The sequence below is a fragment of the Anastrepha ludens genome, chromosome 3, assembly GCF_028408465.1.
Source record: "Anastrepha ludens isolate Willacy chromosome 3, idAnaLude1.1, whole genome shotgun sequence".
In the NCBI taxonomy this organism is placed as follows: domain Eukaryota; kingdom Metazoa; phylum Arthropoda; class Insecta; order Diptera; family Tephritidae; genus Anastrepha; species Anastrepha ludens.
In genome coordinates this window covers 20575738-20595342 of record NC_071499.1, presented here as the reverse complement: position 1 = coordinate 20595342, position 19605 = coordinate 20575738, and the positions used below count along the sequence as shown (strand labels likewise).

Sequence of the window (19605 nt, the reverse complement as noted above, 5' to 3'; positions counted from 1 at the left end):
TCTGTCGTTTGGAGTCGGCTTGCAGCTGTAGGACCCTGCATTTGTGAAACAACATCAAAGACGCATGCCACAAACAGGAGGAGCTCTGCCAAACATCTAACAGAAGTGTGCGCAGCAATTATTTCTTATTTTATCGTGCGGGGTTCCCTCACATAGCGAATATATATTGAGTATATTGGCGTCGATTCAGGATAAGTAAAAGTTTAACCTGCTACAGTATCCAGAACGCAATGGGGCAAAATTACGCGAATCTCTCTGGGTAGCTAAAGCCCTTCATCTGCTGTGGGTGGTGGTTGGACTCCGATTGCGGCATTCAGAGGTTGTAAGGGTCTGTTGGTGTTATACCTATGGTAACACCCTAGGAGAAACTGTTTGCGGAGCATTTTGTTGTGCTCTCTCACTGGGAGCATTAGTGCTTCATTATATGTTGTACGGGGGTCATCAGGGGGCATCCCGTGGCTTTCTTGATTGCAGTGTTTTGACATGTCTGAAGCTTAGCCCAGCATAATTCAGAACCGGTTGGCCAATTGTTTTAAATGTCGTCAGCAAGATTTCTTTGTCTTTGACCCAAGTGCTGCCGACTAGCGATTTGCGCACCTTGTTGCAGTTTGGGACTTTAGTAGCAATTGAGGTTGTGTGCGCAGAGAAGGGATTGTTTACTGTCGGTATTGGTATGTCATCAACCTTAACCTTAAGCTATAGTTTGCCCTCCTTTGTCTCGGTGGTAAAAAGGAGATTCCCCGCAGTGAAAAAGCGAGAATGACTGCTCAGGTAATCGTTGACTTTGGAGCACCGGCCATACGGTACACTAGACAGGGCTACTTTACTGGGTTGTCAGAACTTGTTCGGGAAAAACCCGAGTTATTCCGGTAGCATAGAACCGGCTGCCATGGTAATCTGCACCGGCCATCTATCCCTCTAGTGGTTGGGGGAGCTTCGATATGTAGAAGTTGAAAAGCAAGGGTGAAAGGACACCACCCTGCGGAACATCTTGTTTTATCTGCCTCTGTTTCGAGTTTTGGTCTCGAAATATTACCAAACGACTCAAATAAACTGCGGACCACCTCTTCAGCCTCGGCGGGATTGTCGACTGAAAAATATCATATAGTAGAGAGGAGTGGCTGACTATATCGAAAGCTTTCTTCAGGTTCCGCGCTACTAGGACAGTCCTCTCGCAGGCGCGGTTCCGGTTAAGCCCGCTTTTAATGTGGCTGTTTATGGCGATGAGTGATGTGCACTCTTCGGAATCCTTGATTATATGTGGCTGGGGTTAGATGTTTCGTGTAGAGTAAGAGAACTTCAAGAGTCTGCACTACTGTTTGAGCCGGTAGTTGTGGTTATGTTCGGTACTGGATCTCGTCAATACGGTCGAACAAATGACGTTGTTGTAGCAGCAAAAACACTACCCATACATATTCGGGTCCTTGGCCGGCTATAAACCCGGGTCGTTCCGGTTACGTGGCAACGACTACCGAGGAAACTGTCGAGAGATGATGAAAGCAAGTGCCTGTAAGGGACATTCCTACTCAAAACCCATCAGCCAAAATGCTTTAAATGTCACTAGCAACATTTATTTTGTATTTACCCCAAGTGCTACCGGCTAGTACTTTGAGCTCCTTGACGCGGTTATATGTAGTCCGGGATATCCAAGTTTTTAGAACTAGGGTTTTTCAAATAATTTAAAAGATCGGGACGCAGCCACCAATAGAAAAAATTTGTCTCATCCCTCTGCGCTCACTAAAGGGCCAACTGAATTGCAATTAAAATGAAAAACAAAAACGAAAACGAAAACCTAAGCAATATGCGAAGGCTAGAATATTTCTATGTATGTAACATAACACATATACATATATACACATATATATATATATATATATATGCAAAACGTTGTTCTCGATACGTTTACGTTGTTGTACGTGTAACGTCTAAAGAAACGCAATTGCTGCGCGGCGCTCTGACACGAAGTGGACGCTGCGGCAGCAATTGGCTGCGTTTGCAGTTGCTGTAGATGTTGGTGTTGCTGCTGCTGCTGTTGCTGCTGCAATTGCTGTTGTTCTAGCAACTTTTGCTGCTCTTGCAGCAGCTGTTGTTGCTGTTGCCTTTGATACTTTTCCACTTCAGCTTGCACATGTTGTTGCAATTCTTTTTGTTGTTGCTGATGGTGCTGCTGTTGCCGCTGTTGATGTTGACTGCGATGATAATGCCTGACTCTACGCAATGGTGCCTGTGGCTGTGGCTGTGGCAGCGCCACCGATTGTAGGCGACCAGCACCAGCAACACCAATTAAACCAGCTGTAGGCGCAAATGGCCTGCTATACTTTTTATATGGCATTTGTTGTTGCAGCAGCAATTGCTGTTCATGTTGTTGTTGTGACTTTTTTACATGCAACGCTGTGGATGTTATTGTTGCTGGCAATTGCTGTTTATTAGTAGCAACAGTAGTAGTGGTAGTAGTGGTGGTAGTAGTAGTGGTAGGAATACTAGCACTGGTAGTGGTAGTAGTAGTAGTTGGGGTTTTTTCTTTAGGACTCACATAAACAGTTAACGATTTTCGTTTCTTTAACGATGATATGCCGTCCAAAATCGATGATGCTAAACTCGGTGCTTGCTGTTCACCATCCTCTGAATGTTGTTGTTGCTGTTGATTGGTGCCATCTGCACCAATTGTTGATATGCTAACATTGTTGTCGAGCAATTGTTGCCTTTTATTGCAATCCAACCAACTGCGTTGTTTACTTTGCGAGGCAATGCAACGATTCTTGAAGCTCTGCCAGGAATTCAGGTAACTGATGCACGCATGACAGATGCGCAGCGATAGGTGATCATCGGGATTTATCTAAAAATATTAGAGGGAGAAAACATTATTATTAGAGGATAGGAAAATAATATATATTAATGTTATATTTTTCAAATTTAAAGCAGAAAAAATGATAATTGTTTAATCTCAGTCGAATATGGCACCTCAAAGTAATGGAAGACCATTGACACGATGAAGTAAGTACCCTATATTGGTGGATATCGAGGCGCATTCAATAAAAGTGGTGACACTAGACCAACAACAATGCTCTGTACGTTTGATAGTCAAAGCAAAGTGTTGAGAAACTAGAAAAGAAATAATGAAGTCGCCTTGTTTCATTCTAGCCTGACAGCCACATGGACCCGGCGAAAGAAAAAAACAACTCAGCTGATTTACCAACACCACCTTTAATAGATTCCCCTTGGTGGGTATGACACCAAATTGGAACATCTCATCGCAAAGTGCACCAGACAGAGTTAGTTTATCGGGTCAGCAGCTTTAGTCCCCAGTGCCATTCCGGTAACGTAGAACCGGCTGCCATGGGAATGCATTGCAGGCAAAGAGCTTCAGCTGCCTTGCGGAACCCGCGTAACTTTGGTCCAATTGCGTTCTGCATTTTAGGCAGGTTAAGCTCCTCCTTTGTCGTCCGAATGGATACAAACGCTCCGGCTTTGAAAGTATTCGATGCGGTACCAGCTGGTGGTAGCAGAGGAAGAGGAAGGCCTCCACTGCGTTGGAAAGATCAGGTGGAGAAGGACATGGCTTCACTTGGTGTGTCCAATTGGCGCCGGTTAGCACGAGAAAGAAACGACTGGCGCGCTTTGTTAAGCTCGGCCAAAATCGCGTAAGCGGTTATCGCGCCAATTAAGAAGAAGAGAAGCTCCTCTTTTATACAGAATCGATCCCGAAATACGCAATATATGTCCAGCATGTGAAGGCACCCCGCACAACACTAACCACCTTTTCACATGCCCCATCAAACCTATTCACCTAACACTCCTCTCCCCTTGGACTCAACCCGTCGAAACAGCACTGGTCTGAGTTAGACGAAGACGACCGGTTTCATCGCAAAAAGTCTGAATTTTTCATTTAATTCATCGTTCCTATATTAGCGTTCGCAAAAGAAGGCGCGCTGAGAATTTCAAGGTGTTATTAAAACAACATCCAAGTAAAGTCTGCTGCTGGTCGGTAAAATCATCAATTTGTTTAGCACCCGTCGCTAAAAGTTTCAGTATAGTTATTTTCAATTAAAAATTTGGCCGAGTTTAACAATGCGCGAGAGTCGTTTCTTTCTCGTGTCTAATCTTTCCAATGCAGAGCAGACCCTCTCCTTCCTCTGCTACCACCAGCTGGTACCGCATTGAATACTTTCAGAGCCGGAGCGTTTGTATCCATGCGGACGACATGACCCAGCCAACGGGGCCGCTGGATCTTTATTCGCTGCGCTATGTCTATGTCTTCGTAAAGCTCACACAGCTCATTGTTCCAAAGTCTACGATACTCGTCGCTACCAACGTGCAAAGGTCCAAAAATCTTGCGCAGAATCTTTCACTCAAACACTCCAAGTGTCGCTTCATCGAATATTGTCATCGTCCAAGCTTCTGAGCCATACGATAGGTCGAGCATGATAAGAGCCTTGTAGGGTGTTAGTTTTACTACTCAATTGCCTACTCAGCCCAAAGTAGCCCTTGTTGGCAAGAGAGAATCTACGTTGAATTTCAAGGCTGACTTTGTTATCGGTTTTAATGCTGGTCCCTAGATAAATGAAGTCTATTGCAACCTCGAAATCATAACTACGAACGGTGACGTGGGTGTCGATACGCGAGTGCGCCGACTGTTTGTTGGATGACAGGAGTCACCTCGTTTTCTGCTCTACCAGACCCAACTTCAAAAAACTTCACTAATAGAAAAAAAAAACTTGTTCTGTCAAGTGTCTCCAATGGGCATCAAACATATTTGGTTCAATTGAATTGTAGTCACGCAAAATGTGACTCGGTAACAGCGTCTGCTGCTGAATTTTTTAACCTTTTATGTGCATTCCCACGACAGTCAATTCTGCCTTAACGAAATTACCCGGATTTATATCCGACCAAGGACTTGTCACTCCAGCAATATTCCCCGCACATGTATAGGGAATGTTTATGCTGCTACTACAAGAACAACCTTTTATGTGTGCAATTCTGTTAAAAGAAAAAAACGGCTATAAGCAAAATAAAAATTACGACAGCTGAAACTCAATCTTCAATATCAAATTGGTTTGCGTTTTCTAGATTTTAAGATGCAAATAAAAAAGCGGCTGCCATAGCCGAATGGGTTGGTGCGTGACTACCATTTGGATGTGCGTAAGCTCGAATCTCAGTGCACGACACAGCAAAATGATAGAAAAAGTTGTGTCTAATAGCGGTCATCCCTCGGCAGGCAATCACTGGCAAACCTCTAAGTTTATTTCTACCATGAAAAAGCTACTCATAAAAAACCATTTGCCGTAGGCGACTCGGCTTAAAGCTGTAGGTCCCTCCATTTATGGAAAAACATAAAGACGCACACCACAAATAGGAGGAGGAGCACGGCCAAACACATAATCATATGTATGGAAGTTTGGTATCGTTAAAATGAAAGCATGCAATATTTATATGGATTTTTTTATTAAATTTTTCAACTATGTTACATTTTTCAACTACGTTTAACCCATAGATGCTCAATGTCTTTGACAACCCCTAGTGAAATTTTCCAAGGAATCTTTTTGTAGAACATACTAACCCTTTAATACCCAGTTTAAGAGTGATTTTGAACAATTTTTGAAAAAATGGGTTAAATAGTCACATAACGGTGTGATTCAACAGGTTAAAATGTTATACAAAAAAATTTATAATTGAATTTTACTAAAAGTCTTCTAAGAGGAAATTTGAGAAAAATCAATATTTGTACTAGATTTACCAGTATTGTTTAAAGTAGTAGTCTGGTAACTTATTTTGAAAATTTCGAATTTCGGTTTTTTACATATTTTGAAAGTGCGATATATTGGTAATATACTGTACAAATTTTAGACCGAAATTCGAAATATTGACGAAATTATAGCACATACATGAGAGCGGCTCGTACTTGCGCGGCTCAATTGCTAAAACTTTAAACGCGTTTTTCTCAAAACAACGTTTTTCCGGATGGCCGTCGTGAAAACAAATTTTCTATCTAACGAATTGAGCTGAAATTTAGATATGTTTTTCTACACATCAATAGTTCTGGCGGGTAGTAGATTTAATTTATTTCGTCCCTAACTTTCCATTTTTTAGTCCGATTTCCACCTTAAAAAAAGGCAATTTTCTTACGAAGTCCGCCATTTTGTTATTTTTTATCAAAATCATTTGATCATACTACCCGCCAGAACGACAAGCACACTGATTAATAAGCAATTTGTTATTTCTGTTTCAGATGACCACAAGTGACGAAATCACGCCGGCCAGCCACTGTACCTCTTTTTTTTGCCGCTTGCTGCAGTGTACAAAAATAATATCAAAACATTTAAAAAAAAAAAAAATTGTTTTGAACACCTTCTGATACCTTTAATAACATATCACAAAATCAAACCGATTGAATTTTATTTTCCCTTCCAAAAAATGTCCCAAACATTGCTCCAAAAAACGTGTAAGTTACCAGACTACTACCTTAAGAGGACAGATACCTGTAAAATTTCGAATTGTTTTTTTTTTTTTCATAAAATATTAATGTAATCCTTTGAGAATATGTCAAAAAATTTTAAGAACGTAAATTTAAGTATTTCTTACATTATAGATCGTCAACCGTGACGACTCTATTCTTTGCGTTCGAGCGCTGGGAGAGGTTGAATTTTCATGTATTCAAACTTTAGAGGCGTTTTTCTCAAAACTATATTTTTCCAATTGGCGTACACGATAAATAGAAAAGTTATTGACCGATCTCCTTGAAATTTTGCACACATCTCTTCTATATTACTTTCTATCTGAATTTACAATTCGAAAATTTTTCGAAAAATAGGAAAATTCACCCCAAAATTCTTTTTTTTTGAGCATTTTGTTCCGCGATTTTTTTTTACATTTATTGTTAATTCATATAGAAATTATGAAATTAATAAACAAAAAAGTGTTTGGTTTTTTCTATTCAGGTCACTGACGCTGATGCTACAATGCCCGCCGATGAGAAGCCCCACTGCGACCTTCCTGGAAGAATTGAGTTTACATCCGCCATTTTAAATGATTAAAATAAAAAACAAAAATGTATATTATTTTAATGTATAAATAAACTGTATGCAAATTTAAAAAAAAAATATATGGACTTCTTCATTTTAAATAATTTTAATGAAAATCAGGGAAAATATGGCCGTTGACAGGTATCTGTCCCCTTAATATGGCATTTGATCAATATTGCGAAGCTTTAATACGCTGCACAAACAAAAAATTGTGACCCGGTAGACCAAACCCCAGTTAGGGTTTTAGTATTCTATATGAGTACTTTCATTTGCAATGGGTTTGGTTTGGGCCCGAGCCGATGGCCTTAAAATTGTCGCACTGTGTTATTGATTTATTTATCTTAGTAAAATATTTATTTTTTTAATTCGCACTGAAAATATTAAAATGGTATTTGAAAATTTTCACAATCCTATTTGGGAGATTGATTTTAAATTGCTGCCGCAAATTACGTCTACCTCCGGCGACCGGCAGTAATGGTAGCTGCATAGGAGTAGGAGTATGAGCCAGTACGAGTAGGAACAGCAGCGGTAGCATGCATACATATGTAAACAAACATATAACAGTACATACATACACATAACAGTAGTTATAATGAGGCAGCAAGGAAATACCAACTGCAGCAGTAGCAGCTGGGGATGTCAATGACCTTTACTGCTCAACATAGTGCATGTAGAATTGTGTGTGTGTTTGTGTGCGTGTGCGGATAAACTTATGCCAACACTACAACACCGCTCACATCAACCCGCACGGGTACAACCCCCTTGCACCTTGCAACGAAAATATAGGAAATACGTACACACATACGCACATACATATGTGTTTGTACATATACAGGGTGCTGTAAGCTCGGGTGAATGCATGCGTATTTCACAATATACCACACACACACATACATACATACAAACATATGCAAAATGCAATTTTGCACGCCGCCGCCCGCAAAGACAGAAGTCAACGTAAACAAACAGTCAAGTGCGATTAGAAACAAAACGAAGCTGGAAGTGATAAGCAACCAAAAGGAGAGTCGTCATCACCTTGTCGCCTTGCATTATCAAATAGCCCCTTTGTGGGAGGAATAAAAGGTATTTAATTGAATATTTTAATTTTTCATTTAGGCCATATGCCAATAGTTTCTGCATACAAACTGCATATGTACATACTAGTTGTTGTTAGCACACACAAGCACACATATCACTTAACGGAAAATAGATGTACACAGAATAGTTAGTTGGAGCTTGTTATTGCCCGCGAAGCACTCAAGCCGATTAAACACAAACCCTTTGTCATTTAACAGGGATAATGATTAAAGGCAAGCAAACACATGGGTACGTACGTACATACATACATGCACAAGCGTATGGGTGTGTGTGCGTATGTATGCGTAAAGGGGCAAGCGAGTGTTTATAAGTGACTATATATGCATATATATGTATGTGTGTGTTAATCTACATACATTTATATATGTGTGCCTGTATGTATATATGCCTGCATGTAAATATGTATGTACTGCATGTAAATCAAATAAGTGCATCGAAATGCATTACAAATAACTACGTACAAACTTATATACATACATACGCATATATACACAAGTACAGCTGTGAGAAAAATATAAACAGTAGTGTTTGATAAAACAGCTGACCTAAAAAAAATTAAGAACTTTACTTTTATCGCAAAATGGCTGGCACTGAGTAGAAAGGGAGTTCCCGCCAATATAATCCGCCTCATCAAAGCCCTCTACGAGAACTCGGAACTGGCAGTGCTTCACAAAGGCGATATCAGCGATCCATTCACTACCAACGCTGGCGTAAAGCAAGGTTGTCCCCAGTCATCCCTTCTCCTCGTCAACGTCCTTGATGACGTCATGAGCCAACAGACCCTGCACAAAAACAGCATCGTATAGAGTTTCACCAGACATCTTGAGGCCCTGGACTTCGCCGATGACATCTGCCTCCCGTCTCACAAACTCTCCGACATACAAGCGAAGGCGGACAAACTAGTCGCGTTGGCAGGCACTGTCGGGCTGGAGGTCATCATCACCAAGACCAAGGCCATGAGAGTTAACCACAATAACACAAGACAGATATTGGTTGACGGATGTCCGGTGGAATTCGTTGAAGGCTTCTGCTACCTCGCCTGCATCATCACGGCAGATATTTGAGCAGATGAAGATGTCAACTGCAGGTTAAACAAAGCAAGGGCAGTATAGGGGAGTTCGCAAATCTCCAGGCGCACTAAACTACGAATATTCGGCTCATGCGTGAAGGCAGTTTTGTTGTACGGAAGCGAAACATGGCTGGTCTCTAACACCATCATCTGCAGGATATTCTGGCCAAACACCATCAGTAACGACGCACTGTGGAGACTAACGAACGAGGAACCCATCCTTAGGCAAATCAAAGGCAGAAATTGGCGATGAATAGGACACACATTGAGCAAACCACCAGATAGCATCACGCGAATGGCACTGAACTGGAACGCGCAAGGAAGCAGAGGCCACGGTCGACCAAAAAACACTTGGTGAAAGTCGATGCTGCGCAAACTAGCAGATGCCGACATCTCATGGGACGGTGCAAAAACAACAGCATAGAACCGTGTACGATGGAAGAGTCTTGTCGAGGCCCTATGCTCCCGAGAGAAGTGAACAAGGGTAAAAAAAACTTTTATCACAGCAAGTGATGATTGAATTACGAAATTCCATTGATATGGGTAGGCATAAACATTGCGATCCATACTCTGAATAGTCACAAGCAATAAATGGAGTACTCTATTCCTAGACCCACCTTCGGCAGACTCTTCAAGCCGAGTATACCATCAAGAAGAGGGGTCTAAGCGAGTTTGTTGTTGTTGTTGTAGCAGCATACAAAACCCTGTCAATGCAGTGAAGACTACCGGTCGTCTTCGTCTAGCACACCCAACCGTAGGCCCAGGAAATTTGCTGTTGGGCGCAGTGAGTTGGCCGTACAGACCGACTATCACCACAACCTAACCTAAGCATTATGATCCAGAGATCGAGTTGAAATTTCTTTATGAAGCTTCGAAAAACAAAGGTGCCAAAAAAGCATTTAAATACCAGAAATCTCAGCCAAACAATTAAAACGCTCGTCAGCTACTAATTTAACTGCAGCAATAATTCGGAATAAACTCACTTAAGCTCGAAAAAAAACTCTCTTAATTCTCTCAACTCGAAAAGCTTCCGAAAATGTTCAACCATAACAAAAATCGTGGAACAAAGATTACACTTGGCGGAAAACCATATTAGTTAGACTGACGATAGTAAAAATTGTTTTTTTAACTCAGATCGAGAAGTTCACACTAAGTTCTTCAAATTCCAAATACACTATAAAAACCGTTTAATGCAGTGATAATAACAGAATGGTATGGGGACAACGGTATGGTGAAACACAATTTTGAATATTACTAGGGAAGATTTTGGTAAAGAAAAAATGATGTCATCTAAGAACATGGAATTGCTGAGTCTGTAGCTCCCACTTGGCCAGCCGTCCAGGATTGATAGCACAAAAGTCATTAACTTCGAGAAGATGTTCAGAATTGAACGGGACGACAAGGTGAACTGAGTACACCTACACCTCCAAAGCACAAAAAAACTGGTGCCGGCTAGCACGAGAAAGAATGTTGTTGTTGTTGTAGCAGCATAAACATTCCTTTTACATGTACAAGCAATGCTGCTGAAGTGACAGTCCTTGGCCGGATATAAATCCGGGTCGTTCCGGTTACGTAGAAGCGACTGTCGTGGGAACGCACGAGAAAGAATCGACGAATTGGAGTGCTTTGTCAAATTCGGCTAATATCGCGTAGGCGGTTATCGCGCTAATCAAGAAGAAGAAGAACATCCCTTATCGTTCGTTCTTCACTCCTAAACTTCTCCTTGATGGTGTGTTGTCCCATAGGAAGGTAGGACCCGAGTTCTATTGGCAGCGAAGCCGCAGCCTCTCTAGCCAAAGCTTCAATCACATTCAATAATTACTGAGATAGTATGGCCTTTGATGGTCAAACCCGCCCATTCTTATTAATGACAGGTTTGCATTGCGAGAAAAAAGTCCACCCAGACACATCTCCACTCTGAATGTTTTGAAAAGGCGCAATTCTCAGAAAGCCTCTCCCAGCATGCCCTACATACCCCACATTTGGCCCCAGATTGCACTTGGACCCTGCCGAAAGGGGTCGTGCGTTTTCTTGAAAATGGCTGGAGCAGTCAGATGGGAGTGATACTGCCACCAGTTTTTACACGATTGTATATACTTGATTCCATATCTATTAGTATATAGCATCTCAGCTATGGAAATGTATACGAAAAGCTTCTAAATGCGTGCGTATGTGCTCATATGTATGTATGTATGTATGTGCATACACAAGTAATTAGCATACATATGAACATAACTATGAAGTTAAGTAGCAACATTAACGCATACAAATAACTACATATGCCTACATATATTTACTTGTATGCATGTTTGTATGTGTGTATGTATGTATGACATGTAAGTACATACATAGCTGTGTGACTATATACCCATGCAGCATATGGATTTACCCATATATAGTAAATGCACACACAAGTCTCATCGCATGACGTTTGAACGGTAGTTAATTGCAACAACAATCTTAATTATAATTATCCCGGCAGAAGACATAACAAAATCGAAGAAAGCAGCAGAATAACAAAGAAGAAAATTACCCATACCAAAAGGAGCAAAAGAAAAAGTGGAGATGCAAAAGGGTAGCCTACGCCAGGAATTTGGTGAGATACAGATATATATCTGTATGCATGTAAGTATGCATAAATGCATTTATAAGCACATAATTATAGGTAAATTCACACATACATATAAATAAATCTGCATTTATGCTCTTCATTATATTAAAATCAGACACACACACACACATACACGTACCCTTTTGCAAACTTACGTATTACATACATACATACACACATATATCCACTTACATTCCCCCATAAATATGCAAGCAAGAAAACTGTACACCACCACGAATACATTTCCAAGCAAATATTGTAGTATACGTAAACTTAGGTTGGAATGCCTCTAATTGCCGCAAGGTGTACGAGTGTACAGCCCATCACTTCGACAGTAAGGCGGTGGTCCATTTGATGTTCATTCACCTCACCCATGCCCACGTCCATTGTCCAGAATCACTTACTCACGCAGAACTCCTTTGTGCAGCATCCTCCCGCTTTTTGCATTGTGCCTACTCGTACCACTAACGTCGCCAAACTTCTATCTTGGAACGACAATAAAATTAACCGAATCCCATTCAATCCATCCGCAATTCAACTGTTTGTTGTGCAATCGATCGATGCATTGAAGAGAAAATTGGCGTAAAAGAAATGCAGTAATTGTGCAAAATTCAAGAAAGGATTCGAAGAATACTGCGACACGCAAATCCAAGGAAAGTTATGAATATTGAGCATTTTTTTGTTAAACACTCGGGCAACCAGGTCTGGCCCCGTTCAAGGATACTTTTTAAAAGTTATATCCATAAATCGACAGAAAATTTAATTTTAGGAAGCTACCTGGAAACTCTAGTTGTTGTTGTTGTAGCAGCATAAACATTCCCCCTACATATATGCAGAATGCTACTGAAGTGACAGTTCTTGTTGTATATAAATCCGGATCGTTCCAGTTACGTAGAACCGACTGTGGTGAAAGTGCCAGTCGTTAGCTATAATAAAAAGAAGTTAAATTCACGTTTAAAGTTGAAAAAGGCTTTTCTGGGCAGACCCGGATGCCGAAACGGAGGGTTAAGGAATGGACCCTGCCTTGAGTTTGGTACTTAAAAGCCCATTGCACTCCTCTAGCAATGCACTCCTCTAGCAATGCAGCATTAAACTTTGTATTGTGGAAAACTTGAAGGCAGGTTTTTTTTCGTTGTTTTTTTTTTTTTTGAAAAAGAAAAACAAAAAGTAAAATTTTAAAAAGAATAATTAAAAAAAAAATTAAATAAAAATAAAAATAAAAAAATTAAATACAAATAAAATATAAAAAAAATTAATAATAAACATAGTAATAATAAAAAAAAAATAATAACAAAAATAGTAATAATAATAAAAAAATAATAATAATTAAAATAAGAATAAACAAAAAATTAAATATTAAATACAAAATAATATTATAAACAATTAAAAAAATTAAACAGAACCAATTAAAAAATAAAATAAAATAAAAACACAATTCAAAAAAAATAAATAAAAAATTAATTTATATTACCAGCTTTCGCTAATAAAAAATAATAATAATGAAAAAATAATAATTATAAAAAAAAAATTAATTAGGTACTAAATAAAAAATTAAATACTAAATAAAAAATTAAATATTAAATAAAAAATAAAAAATGAAATTAAAAACAATTAAAAAAATTAGAAAAAAAAACAATTAAAAAAAATAAAAATAAAATTAAAAAAAACAAAACAATTAAAAAAAAGATAAAAATAAATTTATATTACCAGCTTTCGCTACAGAAACAAAGAATCGAAAATGTTAATGCGGCATTAATTGTAACCTTTTAGCAGTGAATTTGCTGCGGATAGAAAGATCCCAACCACAAGAGGTTTAGTAAAAACGCATAACTCTCATCAAGGATAAACTGAGAATGCCTACGGGCTCTCCGAAGACCCCAATACACCTTATTCTTGTAAGCTGCGCTACAGCGCTATAGAAGTTTGAGACATCTCGGCCATTTGCAGCCAGAAGAAACGCACAAACGCTGAAGTCCAACCCAGCTCTATCTTAAGTTGAATAAGGGAACTAGGTTTGGAAGAGGTACTGTGACAAATAGAAGGCACAAAAGACCATGAGGTCAAAGTGCAAACCTCGTATAAATCTGAATCTGGCCAAAAAAACGGCACAACAAAAAAGAACCGCTCACTTCACACGGCCGTCGGTTCTACGTTACCAGAATGACTCGGGTTTTTCCCGGCTGCCATGGAAATGCCGCTAGGTAGGTAGGTAGTTAAGTTAAAGTTAGAATCAAGCCACCTTGAACAGGTAGCAATAGCAGGGTTGCAATATTGATTTTGTTTTTATTTGATATCTAAATTCGCAAATTTTGTTTCAATTACTCAAAACTGTCAATATTTGTTTATAGATTTTACATTCTAGGGACCAAAAACAAACATTTGTTTTTGCTCTACTACTACTACCTGCTCAATGTGCCTTGATTAGAAGTGCCCAGTACGATAAAAATAGAAGATAGCTTCACTCAAAGATTTTGTATTATGACATCTCCATCAGAATCAAGCCTTCAGCTTCAATAGATATTATATTATTTTTCGAATTGCTTTTCAAAAAATATCAAACAAAAGATAAACAAAGTAGTAAAATAGCTTTTTTAAGCCGTGCAAATAATAAGAAAAAACTAAAGAGGAAAATAAAGCATGCGTGTGTGCCTCCTTCGATGTTGGGCAATTGCCTTTATTTTCTCACATGTGGTGAAATTATGATTTATGTAGCGAAAACTTTTTACTTTTATAATCAGTTCTATATTTTTGTCACATTTATGTTGGTTCTGTAGAGTAACGCCTTACAGGAAAGATTTATGCAATATTGCAGCTTTCAGCACCATCTCGATACAATTTTTTTAAATTATATTTTTATTAACTGAATAATAATTTTACAATTTAATTTCCATAATTACCGCGGAAATCTGATATTTCTAGATTTATTTTATTATTTTTTTTATTTTTTAATTTTTATTATTTTTTTCCATTTTTTATTTGTATTTTTATTTAATTATTTAATTTTTTAGATATACATATACATATTTTTTTTAACTTTTATTTATTTTATTTTTTTTTTTTAATTTTATTTTATTTATTTATTTCTTATTTTACTTTATTTACTTATTTTTATTTTTTTCTTTATTTTATTCATTTTTTTAATTTTTTTTTTTTATTTTTGTTTTTTTTTCTTCATTATTATTTTGTTTATTTATTTGTTTCTTTATTATTATTTTTTATTTATTTATTTATGTTTTATTTTTTTATTTATTTTTTTATAATTATGTAATTTATTTAATTTATTTGTTTTCTTTTTAGTTTTTTATTTATTTATTTTTTATTTCCTTTATTAATTTTTTTTATTTATTTCCTAATTTCATTTTTCATTTTATTTAGTATTTATGTTTTATTTTATTTATATTTCATTTTATTTATTTTTTTGTTTGATTTATTTATTTTTTACTTTCCTTATAAATTTTTTGTTTTATTTAGTCATTTTTTATTTTATTTTTGTATTTTATTTTTTTATTTTAATTTTGTATTTTATTTTTTTTATACATTTTTTTCATTATGTGATTTACTTCATTTATTTGTTTTTTATTTCATTTATATATTTATTTTTTACTTTATTTGTTTATTTTTTACTTTATTTATTTGTTTTTTATTTTTTTTTTGTTTTATAATATTTTTTTTTTGTTTTATTTTTTTTATAATTTTTTTATTTTTTTTTTCTTTTATTTATTTATTTATGTGCTTTTATTTTTTTTTTTGTCTTTTTTTCTTATATTTATTTATTTTGTATTTTATTTATTTATTTTTATTTTATTTATTTATTTTTGTTTTTTGTCTTATTTCTTTATTTTCTTATTTAAGTGAATCATACAACCACAACAGTGATTGACCTTAAGAATAGCCTGCTAGATAAAAGAATTAACAATAAAATTAAAAGTAAATTTGCAGTTAGTAGTGAAGAAGTTAAAGTTGTGGAAGGTAGTAAAGCAATATTAACGATATAAAACTAATAGTAGAGATTAATTGGAATTAATTGAAAGAATGAAAACATTATTTAAGTACATTCCACAATGTTTGGCAAGATAGCGAATCAATTTAGGCGCAAGTTCTATTTTACACATTTAATTTTTCGTAGCAAGTTACTCCATTATCTAATCAATACTTTGTCATGTTACTTTTTTTAAGTCATCATAGTGGATATTACACTATTGGATATTCCGAAATCATTTCATTATTTTATTACTAAGTTTGAACACAAGTTTGTGAAATATTGCAAAATATTTATTTCCAAATTAAATCCAAGATTGACGCCAGCGTCCAAAGTATTTTCATCCGCAATCCCACAGCCACGTGAACGGAGCTTTAATTTGCTAGCCGTGCAAAGTTCCAAAGCACACGCTAACCACATAACCACAGCGATACACACAACACATAAGCATTTTTTGTGGAATACAACGATAAAATGTACCAGATAGCTAACAATGTTGGCGACGTCACTGCTGGCGTTCTCAAGGGTGAGTTAACGAAGACGCTGACGTGGTACTCGGTCCAGCCAGCCAGCAGAGCAAGCGAGCCTATCAATCGAGTTCAGAAGTTGATGAGCCACCTACAAATTTGAATACAAAAATTTCGAAAACGATTTTGGAATATTAACGGAACTTTAAAGCAGAACAGAGAGCCGAGAATCTGAGTAAAGAGCACTCACACTCACAGCAGAGTAAACGAGTGCCTCAATAACTGGCGGAGCCTCAGCAGAACAACAACGAGTCCATACAAACAAACAGCGAAAGCGTATGAAACTCATGGAGTGAAGTGTGATGTGAAACAAGCGGATACGTTGTATGACAGAAACCGAGGCATCGCAAGCTGCGTGAAGCGTAGTTTTAGTGTTGCTGTTCCAGTATTATAACCTGCAAACGAGCGCTTGAATGATGCGATTTGATGGAAAATGTAGTAGCGTGCGCATCAAACAATTGTAAGCTCCAAATCTCAATGCACTTATGAACGCTTGGCCGAAGGTTCAGCGCTCACAGTAATAAACATCAGCGTCAAACAGCCAAAAAATATCATGACGGAAGCTAAGCAGCTCATTAAACAATAAAATCCTATAAAACTCGCCGTCAAATTGTGTCTCACTCAAAAACTGGAATTTATTGGTGTAGAAGGGCTGCCATTGCAAAAGTAAACGTGCTTATCTACATATGTTGGTAAAAATAAGAAATTGAAGTAGTTAATGCATGTACATGTACATATGTACATCACTTATTAAAACATTTCTGAATTCCCTTGCAGGATAGTGGAGAAAGTTTTGGGAAGAAAATTATTTCCCAATGAATATTTTTCGTCACGCTGTACCGGGTGCAAAGGTGAGGCTAACATCAAACCATTATAGCCTCTATAGCCGTTATAGCAGTTAATTCTGATTAAAATTTTAAAATGGCAGACGGTCGTTACGCGGATTAGTGTACAGCTGATTTACTTATTGGATACGTTTGTCAGTAAAAGATGGGCCTCAGGCAACAAATACGGGTATTAACTAAGGCGAATTGAGTATCTAAGGTGACGCATTTAAAAAACCGTTACTTTATTTTCCGCTATTTTAACAGGCCTGACGTCAGCTCCATTCGCAATACAAAAAAAAACGAACAAAGCAAACCAAAGTAGAAGAAATTAGTTGTTTGTGAAAATTCAGTGAATGGCTTGGTAATATGAAGATTCGTTAGATTTCAACTAATGAAACTAATAAAAACGAAATGCCGTTTGTTAAAATGTGAAAACACAAATTAATGTAAAACCTCCAAATGCAGTCTATTTGCATTTGTATGCGGAAGACGCCGTGGCAAGAAAGTGGGGGTGTGTGCGTTTAATTTCTTGTGTTTGGTTGTTTCCATTGCTTTCGCCTATTCTTCTTTTTCATAAACAACTAATTCCCCTTCCTTTTGTTTGTTTATGCATGGACTCTTACGACACGGCGAATTCGGAAGGCGCCAATCTCTTACACTATCATTCGTGGGTATTAACTTCCCTGATACTAGGAAATAATTATTGATTTAAAAAAATCTTAAATTGCAATTTCTCCGAAATATCAAATGGCAAATACATATGTACGTATGTGTATAGGGTCGTACGAAAAATAGCGACTTCGGAGATTTTATCCATGAACTTGTGGTGATGGCTCTACTGTTTTGTTTACTCGAATGGATAAATAAAGAGATAGCTTGATTTAAATGATAATTTGAAGGAAAGCATGCTTTTGCGGTGGCACCCCTGGTAAGTCCAATTAATTTAAATTTCGATAGGATACAGTTTACTATACAAAAATTCAATGGAATATGAAAAGACATACTCAGAAACTTTGTAAAGATTCTGATTAAAAGGTTTACATTTTTTTTTTTTTTTAATTTGTTAAATTTTTTTGAATTTTGTACAAGCCCTAGAACTTAGATTTATAAGGTTTTTGTTATATTGGGTTGGCAACTAAGTAATAGCAGACTTCACTCATAGATGGCTTCAGTTGAATTTTTAGGCTTGCAGACGTAGTACAAATGTAAAAGACATTTTGTTGTTTGATAGTTGGCAATTCAGCTGCCAATCGGTAAAAAAAGTTTAATGATCGGCCAGATTTATTGGAAAAAGTAGTGAAAAATTGGGCACTCAGCTAATTTGCTGCCGTAAAAGGGAGACGTAAAACAAAAACTGAGATTGTGTTGTTCATATAAGAAAAAATCAAGAATAAAATGAATAGCGACAGATGCAAGATGCATCTATTAAAGGTAGCATCGGCAAATCAACTGATTTTTTTTCTTTCGCCGTGTCCATGTGGCTGTCAGCTCAGAATGAATCAAGGCGAATTCATTTTTTGTTTTCTACTTTTCCAATACTTTGCCAAACGTACATTGTTGTTGGTCTAGTGCCACCACCTTTAATGAATGCGTATTGGACTGATGGGGGAAAAAGCAAGAATGAGCGCGCCCAATTTCGTTGTCAATTCCCCTATTACATAGCAGCCAAAGTTACTCTCACAATTTTGCTTTTGATGGCCAAATCTTGTAATCTATCATTCTTGATTTTTTTATAGCTTTTATATATTTTTTTTTTTTGCTTTTATATTTTTTTATAGCTTTTATATGTGTGCAATTGAGAAACATTCTCTCGGTCGCCAATAATTTTCAAATACAAATTTCTCAATGAATATTTTTCTCACCTCTTCAGTTTTTATCGAAAAATATTGTTTCGCTAATGATAAGCTTTCAACATATCAGGCGGCCGCTGCACCTGAATGAATTGGTGCGTGACTACTTTTCGGAAGTGCGCAGGTTCGAATCCTCGTGCAGCGAACACCAAAGTAATAGAAAAAGTGTTTTCTAATAGCGGTCGCCCCTCGGCAGGCAATGACAAACTGACGAGTGTATTTCTGCCATGAAAAAGCTCCTCATAAAAAACCAGCTCGTAACAACATCAAATTGGAGCAGAAGATCGGCGAATCTCCTAAAAAGGGTGTAAGCGCCAACTATACATATACACTCACCGAAAAAAGTATGGGCACAGTACTACCTAAATATTTTAAATGTCATAAAATTACTTCACATATGCAAACAAAATCAAAAGCATTTAATTACGAAAAAAAAAAACGAAAATCTTAGACTTGTAACATAATTTTTAGCCAAAAAAAATTGTTGCCACAAAGATAAATAATTTGGTATTTGTTTCTAATGGTAATATTAAGTAAAGTGTAGATAATCCTTTCCTTATTATAATTACATTTTGTCTATTTGGCATTGAGGATACCAGTTTTTGGGTAATATTTGATCCAATTT

General features: G+C 37.0%; 1 protein-coding gene across 1 annotated transcript in view; it reads right to left on the bottom strand.

The window, feature by feature from the left end:
- Positions 1 to 19605, bottom strand: part of LOC128857117 (zinc finger protein hangover) — a 41207-nt gene that overhangs the window by 14110 nt on the left and 7492 nt on the right. Inside the window, exon 2 of the mRNA XM_054092693.1 lies at positions 2534 to 2836. Within this exon, the coding sequence (XP_053948668.1) occupies positions 2534 to 2836 (303 nt within the window). The remainder of the gene's footprint in view (positions 1 to 2533; positions 2837 to 19605) is intronic.